Source organism: Momordica charantia, assembly GCF_013281855.1.
Source record: "Momordica charantia cultivar OHB3-1 chromosome 8 unlocalized genomic scaffold, Mcharantia_2.0 BLBB01000008.1, whole genome shotgun sequence".
Classification (NCBI taxonomy): domain Eukaryota; kingdom Viridiplantae; phylum Streptophyta; class Magnoliopsida; order Cucurbitales; family Cucurbitaceae; genus Momordica; species Momordica charantia.
The window spans coordinates 9004466-9017799 of NW_028275166.1; the positions used below are offsets into that span (position 1 = coordinate 9004466).

Sequence of the window (13334 nt, forward strand, 5' to 3'; positions counted from 1 at the left end):
ATAAATAATAATCTTGTAAAAATATTAAAAATTAAAAAGTGGCAGGAAATAATTGATGCTAAAGACAATTACATAAACCAACCACTTGTTTGATCTGATAAGAAAGACAAATAGAATTTGTGTACACAAGCACCAATTTGGTAAATGTGATATCATACAAAGACATGTATGAAAATTTCCCACTAATTATTTCTTTCATTAAGCAAAAATGTCAGAAATGAATGATCAAAGGAAGCATTGCACCACAAGCAATGGTGTCATATCAAAATTATTGATAGTAGCTTCCAAGGGGAAAAATAAAACAAGGTTAAAAAAATACATTTGGTCCATGTATTTTAATTGAATGACAGATTTCTGAACTTTAATTTATAACGATTTAGTCCATGTATTTTCGACTTGGTAACAATTTAGCCCTTGAATTTAATATGTAATAATGCAGTTTCTCCCTGTAATTTAAAGTTTGTAACGATTTAGTCCCTACAGTAGAAAATTTTGTTAAGTTTAATAAGGATTCTAATATATGTTGATCGATAAACTAATAAAGGACCAAATGTATTTAAAAATTACAAAGACTAAATCGTTATATAATAAAAATTAACACTTAATTTTGATGAAATTTTTCATGGTAGGAACTAAATCATTACAAATTTTAGATTCCAAGAAGTAAATGGTTTACCTACTAAGATTCAACAGCTAAATTGTTACTAATTTGAAAGTATAGAAAGTAAATTGTTACAAGCTAGAGTTCAAGAACTAGATGTTATTTCAGTGAAAATACAAAGACGAAACGTATTCTTTTAACATAAAACAAACTCTTCTTTGTTTCAGAAATGTTTGCGAGTAGAACGGTAAAAATAAGTCATGTAAACATAAGTTGAAAATGGAAAAAAGTGACCAGCTAGTAAATAAGACAGAACATTATTTATATTTCCATGTTTTTCAGGGGAAGGAATGGAAATGTGATTGGAGTTGAAGAGACTTGGGCTTGAAGCATAAAATAGTGGAGCAGAGAGTTACCTCTAAGATTGACATGGAAAATTCCACAAGTTTTTCCAACTGCCAAACAGACCCTTTGCATTGAATTCCAAGCTAGCTCTCCTAGTCCTTGCTTATGTAATTGCAACACCTGATATGTAGCAGCTGACTTATATCCAACCTTATATAAGAGACTATGCAGTATACAACTCATTCCTGGATAAAAACTTGTCATTTTCTCCCCTTCTTTTCCATTCATTCTCCGCAAGAAAATTGTTTTGAGTTATGGAAATGGAGGGAAAGCAGATGTTCTTCCACGGCACGCTTGAAGTTACCGTCTTCCATGCGACAGCATACACACCACCATCGCCTCTGGATGTAAGTTCTGGATCATAAGAATGTAACCACAGTTTTTCAGTAAATAGCAGACAAAAAGTTATTAAATAATAACATAGAGAGTGATCAAAACAGCTCTTTTTTTTGCACGGTCTTACCTTTGTTTTGCTCTGTTTTGCAGTGCTTATTTTCAGGAGGAAGGCGAACCTATGTGACTGTCAAGATAGATAACAAAGAGGTTGCCCAGACGAGCCATGAATACGACCGTGTTTGGAACCAGACATTCCAAATTCTTTGTGCGTATCCATCAACTTCTACAGTCACCATTACAATGAAAACATCTCGTTCTGTCTTGGGTAAATTCCACATCCAAGCCCAACAGATTTTGAAAGAAGCAAGTTTCATGAATGGTTTCTTCCCGCTTACTATGGAAAATGGGAAGCCTAGCCCGGAGCTCAGACTTCGATTCATGCTATGGTTTAAACCGGCTGTATACGAATTAAGCTGGAAAAAGATGCTAGGAAATGGAGAGTACAAAGGGCTGAGGAATGCAACATTTCCTCTAAGGTCCAATTGTCATGTGACTCTATATCAAGATGCTCACCACCTCCCTACTTTTCAACCTCCGTTTCACAGTTCGAGTTCACCAAGAAGGCTATGGGAAGATGTATACAAGGCCATAGATAATGCAAAGCATTTGATTTACATTGCAGGCTGGTCCTTCAATCCAAAGATGTTGCTGGTAAATTGAAGCAATCGAATCGTTTTCGTAATCAGCAACTTCTTTTCCTCTACTTTTTGCAGTTGTAAACGGCTAACACACTTCTGCTAATTAGGTAAGGGATTCTCAGACTGACATACCATATGCTTTAGGAGTAAAGCTTGGTGAGCTGTTGAAGCAGAAGGCAGAGGAAGGTGTAGCTGTGAGGATAATGATATGGGACGATGCAACATCCCTTCCCATCATCAAGAATGCCGGGATAATGAAAACACGTGACGAAGATGCTTGGGCATATTTCTCACATTCGAAAGTTATATGTAGGTTGTGCCCCAAATTACACCCTATGGCCCCACCAATTTTCTCTCACCATCAGAAAACCATAACTGTAGATGCTCAAGCACACATAAATGCACGAAACAGGGAGATTATGAGTTTCATTGGGGGTTTAGATCTTTGTGATGGTCGCTATGATACCGAACAACACTCGTTGTTCCACACTTTGAATATGGAATCCCACTGCGGTGATTTCTATCAGACAAGTATATCAGGTGCCAAGCTTCAAAAAGGAGGGCCAAGAGAGCCATGGCATGATGTTCACGCTTGTGTAACAGGTGAGGCTGCTTGGGATATATTAACAAACTTCGAGCAACGATGGACTAAGCAATCAGACGCTTCACTCTTAGTCCCCACGAGCATCTTATTAAATCTGATGCCCCAGCTTGAAACAAACACCAACCCACAAAATGATTGGAACGTGCAAGTTTTTCGATCTATTGACCACTTGTCTGCCAGCCAAGTGTTCAGAAACTTGACGGTTGAACGAACCATCCACGAAGCTTATGTTGAAGCCATCAGGCGAGCAGAGAGATTTATTTACATCGAAAACCAATATTTCATAGGAGGGTGCCACTTGTGGGACAAAGATCAGCATTGCGGATGCACGAATTTGATACCGATCGAAATTGCACTCAAGGTGGCTAATAAGATCAAGGCAAGGGAGAGATTTGCAGTTTATATAGTGATACCAATGTGGCCAGAAGGACCTCCAGAGAGTGAATCAGTTGCGGAAATGCTACATTGGACTAGGCAGACAATGAAAATGATGTATAAACTTATTGGAGAAGCCATCCAAGAAACTGGGGAGAAGGCCCACCCAAGAGACTACTTGAATTTCTTTTGCCTTGCAAACAGAGAAGAAGAGGGAGAATGGGACTTTGTTCCACCGCACAGTCCTGAACGAGCAACTCAGTACTGGAATGCCCAACAACATAGGAGGTTCATGGTCTATGTCCATTCCAAGGTCATGATAGGTAAGACTTTAATTGTTCTGAATCTCATTTCTAGAGGACATTTTAACAAACATAAACATAGAAATAAATGTTGAATTGATAATCCATAAATAGTGATAGGTAGAACTAAGACTCTATTTGATGATGGTTTAATTTTTAGTTTTTCATTTCTAAAAACTATGCTCGTTTCCTTACAATTTCTTTGTATCCTTTTTACACTTAGACACCTTTGAATTATTAGACGAATTTAAAAAATAAAAATAAATTTTATGAATCTAATTTCAGAGAGGCATTTTAACAAACATGTAGGGAACATTTCAACAAACATAAACATCAAAACAAATATTGAATTGATAAACCATAAACAGCGATAGGTGAGACTAGTGTTCAGAATCTCATTTCTAAGGGGCATTTTAACGAACATAAACATCGAGACAAATATCGATTTGATGTCCATAAATAGTGATGTGGGGTGCAATAATTATTGAAGTTGCACTGATTTGAAGCAAAAAATGACGAAGAATTAGGAGCTAACCATGAACATGTTGGTGTTTGCATTGTAGTGGACGATTTGTACATTCTGATCGGATCGGCAAACGTAAACCAGAGATCCATGGACGGAGGGCGAGACACAGAAATTGCAATCGGATGCTTCCAACAGGAAAAAGATGCAGAAGAGATGCCAAATGGAAGAGACATTTCTACATTCCGATTGTCGCTTTGGTATGAACATACGCGACGCTTCGAAGAACTGTTCTTAAACCCCGAAACCTTGGATTGCGTTCAAAGGGTTCGTTCAATAGCAGACGAATCGTGGAGAATTTACAGCGGAGAAGAAGCTGCAGACATGGAAGGGGTTCACCTCGTGGCATACCCTGTGAAGGTGAATCAGGAGGGATCGGTGGAGGATTTGGAAGAAAACGGAGGCCATTTTCCTGACACCAAATGCCCCATTAAAGGAAGAAGATCGATGCTCTTGCCGCCCATTTTCACGACCTAGTTTTAATGGAGACGTGAATGGCAATGGGCTAACTTTGAATTTCCCCTGAATTTGTTCCTCCCTGAATGAGAATACCCAAGTGGGGAATTGGAGTTTGGAGGGAAAAGTTCAAATCTTTTCTATTTATTCATTTATATTGCAAAATAAATCAAGCCAATTCATTTGATCACAAAAATTTAGATCATCATTAAAACTCTATTATATGATTTAAGAAAACCTCAATATATTTTAATAAAAAAATCCTGTCACTTTTGAATGGTATCACTAATTCTCAATATATATCAATCGAGTATAACTTAACTGGTTAAAACATCTATATTTCTAGCTTCATGTGTTGTACTTGAAAAATAAAAAAATCCTCAATATATCAGGTATCTTTGAGAAACTTTAATTTGTTTTATATTATTGAAATGTTCCATTTATTCACTACATTATAAGTATAAAATATATGACATTTTTTTAGCATTTATAATATGAAATTATGGTGAATGTTAAGAAACGTTTTGAATATATATGTGGATAATACGTGGATCCCTCTATTATAAAGACTGGACATAGTTTTTTTTGTTCAATGTTGTGATCACTCCCCAAAATGGATTATCAAAATGTTCCTTATCACGTAATCATCCAAACACAAGAATGCAAAAGTAGAATAATGCTCCCGACTTAAAAGATCATTTAACAATAATCTCTTACAAGATCAAGCAATGCCATGGAAGATTTTCATCTTAACTAACATTGATAAGTGCAAGTCAAATATCTTTTGAAAAATACTTAGATTCTGATGCGTAGGTGATCCTCCATTTTTTGTTGATCACTATTAAATTTTTGATAAATAAGAAAGAGAAATGAAAAAAACATATGAAATTGTTAAAAAATAATGTGCCAAATTTTCTAGACGGGGATCATCAATTTCCAATAAATGATTATTTAACAAGCTGAATAAATGATGTGATTTTTAAATTGGAGAGTAGATGGTATTTTAGAAATTAATTCCTTAAGGTAGGTGACTATCATGGAGTTTGAACACCCATTCCCTCTCATTTTACCCTAGCTTCTTTGGACCAATGAGCTACCCACGATAGTTTAAATTAATTCTTAAAACACGATTTCGTTAAATATATATCACTTTTTAAAATCGAGAGTAAAATATATGTTGAGATGAAGAATCCATGCAAAAAGGATAACTACTACAACGATTCCGTTATATCATTCTAGCAACAACCTAAATCACTATAAGAAATTTTCTCAATACATTTTCAATAAACGGTCGTTGAATCATTGCGAAAGGCAACCTTGCAACAGTTTATATATAACTGTTGTGTGATGTATAGTATGAGAAATCCCAGTAATTCTTTGAAATATAGAATAGATAACTTTTAAATATATGGAATAGATAACATTTTTAATATAAGTGTAGAAGGAAATAGGAAAAAGACGAGATTTTTTTGTTGAATATATATATTATTGGTTCTTTCTTAAGATTCCACCTCTAATACTAATATTATCCCTACTAAAAATAGTCAATCTAGGCCAGAAAAATCAAGATAAAGAAAAGAGAAGAATCCTATGGAAAAACTTGGACCTTGTTGTACAATATGAAGACATTTTTCCATGGCGACAAATAAGAACATTAAAGTGGCCACACCCACACGTTTGCATTTTGACCAAAAAAATGTTCTTTCTTTTGTCTGTCCCAATTATTTCTTTGTCATTTTTTTTTTTGGTTGAGAAGTGATCAAAATGTTCAAAATTGGATGAAAACTTGTTCAAGAGTCACCCTCCCTTCTCTTCAACCAAACTGCCATTCTCTTCTTCATTCTAACTGTTGGGAAGCTGATAACAGTGTCTTTCTCAGCCACCCACCTAATCAAATTAAAATTAAGAAGATCAATATATGATCATAAATAAACTATGGATATATAAATAAATAAACATACACACACATATGTTTATGTTAAAAAAATAAATAAATGTTACGTATTCTTTTTTCAAATCATTGATCTTTGGGGATAGTAAAGATAAAACTTGGTTCCTCACTAGTAAGGAGCAACCGTGTCCTTTCTATCATTGAATATTTGATAATTAAAAGAAAGAAATGTAAAAATAAATAATATTCAATAATGGTAAAGACAAAGTTGCTCCTTACTAATGAGGAGCCAAGTTTTATCCTAATTGAACTACGACCCCTTTTATGTGAGGACAAAATTTCCCTCCTGAAGATTTAGGAGGAAGCTCCTCCTGAATTCATGCTTGGTCCACTAACATATAAACAAATGGATTTTTGAATTCTATATAATTCCTATGTCATCCACCTGTCTATATGCTACTAGACCACATAGAAATTCAGGAAGATCTTCCTTTTGAATCGGAGGGAAGTTTTTTCCTCTACGTGAGATGATATTGTCCTATTGAGAAATAGAAAACAAAATCTCACCTTTATGGGAATAACTACATATTAGAGATAGATATATAAATCTTATATACCCACAATTCCTAAAGGTATTGATGGTTTCGATCCTCACCCTACAAAACTATTGAACTCCTAAAGTGTTGATAGTTTCGACCCTCACCCTACAAAATTATTGAACTCAATATATATATACACAGAACATTCTCTCAAACAAATTAAAAGTAAGGAAGTTTCTTTCAAACAAAACCCTAATCTGGTACATAATTAACCAAGTTTCCTTTCAAACAAAACTGAAACTCCTAATCATATGTATCGAAGTTATGTGTAACGAAACTCTCTTCTCAAACGAAACCTAATTATATGTGTTGCAAGAAGTTACATGAGGAAGAAACTCCTCTCTCTGTCCTCTGCCACCTGCACGTGTGAAGAAAATGACATGTCTCCCCTTGCACGTGTGTGTAGAGACAGAGAAAAGAAAAAGGACAGCAGAAGACAGAGAGAAGGATTCATGTAAGATTCAGATCCAACCAATTTAATTTGGTCTGAGTCCAACATCTCTTTAGGATTTTCCAATCAATCAGTCAAACATATGTGGTCGAAGCAACTAGGAAAAAAAAAAAGATTGCAATGTTTTTTTGACCATTCAATTCAACTCAAAGCTGACCCACAATAATAATAATTCCTACAAATTCTTCTTCTTCTTTTTTTTTTTTTTTTGATGTAAATTTCAGCACTCCATTATTATTTCATGAGTTTCTTCTTTTTTTTTTTCCAGAAAAAAGTTATCACTTGATTGCTCCCCTTTTCTCATGCATGATTTATTGTCTTTTGGCCAATTTCCACATTAGTTTTAGACATTATATTGATTGCTTCTGACCCACTTTGGAAATTTTGCTGAAAACCCTAATGATTTTGCTTAGAACCCTAATTTCAGTGAGTAGAAATTAATGGTTGACTTGAAAGCATGACTAGATATAATTTGTAAGGGGGGAAGTTGTTCGATAATAAATTGGATGTTTAGAAAAGAATGGACTTTTTAAAACTCTTTTTTGTTACTTAATTTGCCCTATATTTTCAAAATAATTGATTTGAACCAATGCATTAGAAGAAATAAAAAAAATAGTTAGTAGAAACAGAAACCCTAAAGACAAAGTTGTTCAGGTATGTATAAAATATTAAATTTACGATACCATAGTGAACTCGAACACAAGACCTCATATTAGCAGATGATACTACAAGACCTTGTGTCCTCACCACTATGCCATCCCAGTGACGAAAATGCATACGAATATATGAATAACGTGTGTGTTTGTTACCTGAATTCAGTGACAAAATGGTGTAAGAAAATGGAAGCTTCAAGTCTGGCCAATTCAAGCCCAGGGCACAACCTTAGCCCCCCTCCAAAAGGAGTGAAGTTGGGGTTATTTGAGTCTTTATCCTGAAAATCCACCATTGATTTTGTCCCTTAACCACAGAAAATAATGCTATGAACCAAAAATGGAAATTAGGGCAATTAGGGCTTACTTGCCACCTCCATGGATTGAAATGGTAAGGGCTTTCAAAGTGGTTTTCATCGAGATGAACTGACCTAAAATATAAAAGGATACACCACCCTTTAGGTATTAAATACCCTTTTATCTCGATGTCCTTCATGGCCTTTCTCATCACTCCCGTTATAATGTTTCCCATCCTTAGCGTCTCCATTATAACCTAAATATTGCCAAATAAACATCTTCCATTATTATCGTTGCAATACGTTGCAATACATTGATATGATATTATTTAGTTTGAACCTGAACTCAAGTATAATTTGTCCCTATACCCATACATATGCAAGGAATCATTGTTTGGTGGAAGTTGCGTCCCATGTGGCATGACCAAGACCTCAAGGTTATTCCTTGAGGCTCCAAGCCACCCAAACTATCCTTTGGGGACTGTTATAATTTATTTATAATCATCATCGATCTTACATTTTGTGTAAATGGTAATGACAAGTAATCGTTCCACTTGGATGACTCCCCAAGCTGAGTTTTCTGTCTTTTCAACTCCATGTTTTCTTCCTGCCCATGAAAAATGATCAATCAAAAAGAAGAAAAGAAGCTAAAATAAGAGATGGTTGGGTTTAGAGATTCCACTACAAGATAAAAATTATAAAGTTATTGTTTTTTTTTTACCGTTGAAATGTCCTTATAAGACAAGAAAAGAATCATTGTTGGGCACATTCCACATTCATGAATATATCCGTCTGTCTTTCACATGATCTTTTAATAATAATTTACGTAATTTTATTTTTCTAACCTTTTTGTAAAAATAAGAGTATCATGAAAAAGAAAGAAGGAAAAAAAAAGATATCATCATAATTATTGGGGAGTGGAGAGAGAGAGCTATTTCTCTATTATTGATGTGGCTGTCACCCAAATGTCAGAAACAATCGCTATCAAATAAAACACGCTAATTATACATGGAGAAAGCAAAAATACTAATTAAAATCAAATTCAAACATTCCCATTTCTATATTTGGACAAATAAAATAGGAGGGAGAAATATCTTATACTCCATTCCTAACTTTTTTTCAATATCGGTGAGTGTCTGGACCAGCTTACACGTACCTCGACTAATCGTATATGTCTGATACTATAACATTTGATGTCGAAAAATATATAGGAATTAATTCTTAAGAAACGTCGATCATTATGTGGTTTAAACTAATTCTCTATCAATTCACCCTAGCCCCTTTTGTAAATATCGATATTATTTACCTTTCAAAAGGTCATAGCTCTTTATTAAACTCAAAAACAGATTTAAAAAAAAACAAACCTTCTATAAGCGTTATCAAGTGTTAAAAGGTGAGACTTTTATAATAAACACATTAGTACAAGATTGAAAGTTCAAATCTTCACCCAAACGTGTATATTCTAAAAAGGGATCACTTAATTCATCGACGTAATAAAACGTAACGATAGAATGCGATTGACGTACCCTTAATTGTTGAAGTGCGGCGGGGCAATCAGAAAGGTATTTTATGGCCAAAGTCATAAGGATTGGGACTGAATCTTGGCCTGGAATCATCATATCAATGACATTCTCAGCTATTAAATCATCTGTAATTTCATGGCTTCCATCATTCAGCAGAACATCCACAACATCTTTTGGGACCTTGTTATTATTATTCAAACTCTCACTCATCTTTTGCTTTCTTCTGGCTTGTATTATTTCTTCCACAAACTTAACCATTTTCCTTTTGGCCTGAGGACAAAAATTTTGAGCCAAAAAATGATTGATGTTGTGAAGACAAGTTTTAAGAGAACAAAATTGAAGGCAAAACCAATGAAACTGGCCTGTAATGATGTGTAGAGTCTGCTTCCTGGGATGTTAATTGGGAGAGCCATAAGGCCAGCAATGAATTCTTTGAACTGTTTCTTGAGAAATTCCATTTCTTCTCCAGGGTCCAAACTGATCAGTGTCTTCACTAGAACTTCAAAGGCAATCTGAAAAAAAGTTTAAAAAATTAAGGCTATGGGCTTTTGAAAAGATTTGACCAATGATTATGTTTATGAATGTTAATTAGTTCTTGGACAATATGATTCAGAACAAAATTATTGTCACCCCCATGTTTCAAATGAAAAAGCAAAATTTGCCCTCTATCGAAAACAAATTGGGTTGCTAAGAAAATAATAAGATTTAATTTCAACAGCCGAATAAAATAGCGAATCAAGAACATTAGTAGATAAGACATCTATTATCGGTTATTAGATTTTACGGTACCCTACATTGATAGAACTCAAAAAAAAAAAAAGTCAAATAAGGCTCGTAATTACGTTGATAGAACTCAAACAAAAGGTTATAACCATTTTGTTTTTAGTATTCTATTTTTGAAAATTAAGCTTATAAACATTATTTTCACCGGTGCGTTTCTTTGTTTTGTAATCTACTTTTTAAAACTTTCTCAAAATCTAAGATAAATTAAAAAAAATAGTTTTAAAACTTGTTTCTATTTTTTCTAATTTAGGTCACAATTCAAATGTATTTTTGAAAACATAAAAACTTACCAAAAATTGTGAAGAAGCCAAAATAGTTATTAAAAATAGAAAACTAAAAACAAAATGGTTATCAAACGATGTTAAATTTGAATACTTCTGCTTCACCCATAGACTAAAGATACATGCATAAGACTCAATACGAGGACGAAATGACGTTATTTAAGATCCAAAAACTTAAGCGGATAGATTATAGAAAATTAAATTAGTAAATTAAATTAGTATTAGAGAGATTTCAGAAGGTACACTTTTGGCTTCATCTTGTATGTGGATAGGATTGTGTTGACATGTAGTAGTCCAAATAGAGATAGAATTTTGAAGATATTTGTGCATGTGTTTGGTTAATTGAGCTTTGAGATGAGATGACTTGAAGAAAGCTCCAATAAGGCCATGAATTCTCCTATGCAAGCTGCCATTGATGAGCAAAATTGAAGACTTCCCCATCAACTCTGTCAAAGATTTTGGATAACATGGCACAAAAGTCCTTGCATCACTTTGCAGAATAAACCTACTCACTTCACCATCAGTTGAAACTATTGTTGGACTTCCAAATATGTGTGACTTGAAAACCTTCCCATACCTGTAAAACACACACTCGAAATAACAAACGTTAAGAATTTGAGTATCGACTTAAGTTTTTAGGTTCAGAGGTGATTTAAAATATCTATAAAGTCATGATACCAGAATGGAAGGAAGCATGAACTCCTAATTCTCAAACATAGAGGCAGGTAGAATCCCAACAACGAAAATCTTTTTGTCCATTTAGCGACGAAACATGCTTCCATCACTTTAGTGACAAAATATTTCGTCGACACAACGACGTAAACGTGCTTTCGTCGCTTTTTTGTTGCTGGAGTACGATTGCGACACCGCTCCAGCAACCAAGCCTATGTCAAAACCATTTCTTCGCTGGCTGAGTCCAACGACGAAAATATTTCATCGCCAAAGGGCATTTTTCTTGCAGTGAAAGAGAACTCACCAGCAGCGACGTCTATCCATGAAGCTTTCGGGGCGGTGGGAGTAAGCGGAAGAAACGAACTGGAGGGTTTCGCCGATGAAGGGGAGACCAAGGGAGCCCGAAGGAAGCGAAGGGATGGAGTTTGAAGCTGGTGAATTGGGCTTAAAGGTGAGGAGGAAGATTATGATTAATGTGGAAGATATGAGAGCTGCAGCTGTGATGAGCTGCACAAAAATCAACAAAGAATCCATTTTTGGATGAAGCTTTTACTCTGTATTTTTGTTTGGGATTTGCAATACTACTGTGAACCTTTTGATCTCTCTCTCTCTCTTTTTTTTTCTCTCTGTGGGGTTTTATATATAAATATGAAGAATCATATGATCACCACTCTTCAACTTTTTTATCAATTTTTTTTTCTCTTTTTTGGGTGATTTTGCATATGAATTTGCATGGGTTTTGGGCACGCGGGGAGAGAGAGAGAGATCAGAGATTATTTAATCTCACATTCACATGAAGGCACGAGAAGCCGCCCAAGCTGCCACTACAAATGGAGTACTTATCGACCCAACTTTATGTTCTTCTTTTTATATATATATATCTTAACTTTGGTGCTTTATTACATATATATATATATATAAGGTTTAGTTAATCATAATTAGGGTTTTGTTATGCAGAGTTATTGTTGGTCAAATCTTGCACGTCTTTTTTTTACTAGCTGAGTATTTATTTTGATGACCAATAAGAATATAACTCATCGGTAAATGATAATCTACTCATTTCGGGGAGATCATCTATTCTTTTCGTGGAGATTAAATATTTTTTACTCTATTAATAATATAAAGTAGAGATAATTAAATTTTCAAATAATAATAATCTAGGGATCCAAAAAGTTAATAAAGTATATACATTAACACACTCATTTTTTCTCTTGAGAGATGATGCTTTGGGATAGTGGTCTATATAGTATATGTGAGGAAAATTTGTCATCCGTTAAACATGTTTTGAGCCAATAATCAATCACTAGAGTGAAACTTAATCGCCCTTCTATCTTTTCTTTCCATTTAATTTATTCTATTTCTAGAATAAGTATCTTTAATGTTGAATCAAGAAATTGACCAAGTCCCAGAACGTCGGTTCGAATTGGATGAGTTGGACAGTGAACTCCGAATATCATGTAGGAGACCTGCAAAACAGAGTGAGCACTCCGATGCTAAAGTCAGTGAAAGTCCGAACTAAATTGAGAGAGAATGGAAATGTTTGCGTACCTTCAAATGAACGGAATGGTTGATCTATTTATAGGCAAAGACCCCAACAGTGTTCCCGACAAGGCTTCAACGGCTCTTTAAGGTTACCGTGAAATGCGACGTGTTGTCGTGGAGTGTGTCGGAGGCGTGACCGAGCTGAGGTAAGCCAGTCGGCTCAACCAATAACATGGGAACGCGATCTCTAACAAGCTTGTTCGGCTCGGCCACAGAAGGGATTCGGCTCAGTCTGGTGGATGAGCCGAGATGTGCAGACTTGGGTGGTTCTCTGCGACATCCATGAGCCACGTGTCATATTTTACATCCACGCATCGCCTGCCACATGTATGCTGAAATCTACCCC

At 34.9% G+C, this 13334-nt stretch overlaps 2 protein-coding genes across 2 annotated transcripts; one reads left to right on the forward strand and one right to left on the reverse strand.

The window, feature by feature from the left end:
* The first annotated feature begins 754 nt into the window (after positions 1-754).
* On the forward strand, positions 755-4582 carry PLDEPSILON (phospholipase D alpha 4). The gene is made up of 4 exons (XM_022292562.2): positions 755-1353; positions 1493-2053; positions 2148-3342; positions 3885-4582. The coding sequence occupies exons 1-4, from the start codon at positions 1261-1263 to the stop codon at positions 4319-4321; spliced, it is 2286 nt and encodes a 761-aa protein (XP_022148254.1). The 5' UTR covers positions 755-1260; the 3' UTR covers positions 4322-4582.
* Positions 4583-5765: 1183 nt separating this feature from the next.
* LOC111016959 (3-epi-6-deoxocathasterone 23-monooxygenase CYP90D1-like) lies at positions 5766-12244 on the reverse strand. Its single transcript, XM_022292563.2, has 8 exons — positions 11751-12244; positions 11018-11351; positions 10073-10222; positions 9714-9980; positions 8705-8794; positions 8259-8444; positions 8051-8172; positions 5766-6187 (listed from the first exon to the last, which is right to left on the reverse strand). Exons 1-8 carry the CDS (start codon positions 11978-11980, stop codon positions 6091-6093), a joined length of 1476 nt encoding a protein of 491 aa, XP_022148255.1. The 5' UTR covers positions 11981-12244; the 3' UTR covers positions 5766-6090.
* Between the last annotated feature and the right edge of the window lie 1090 nt (positions 12245-13334).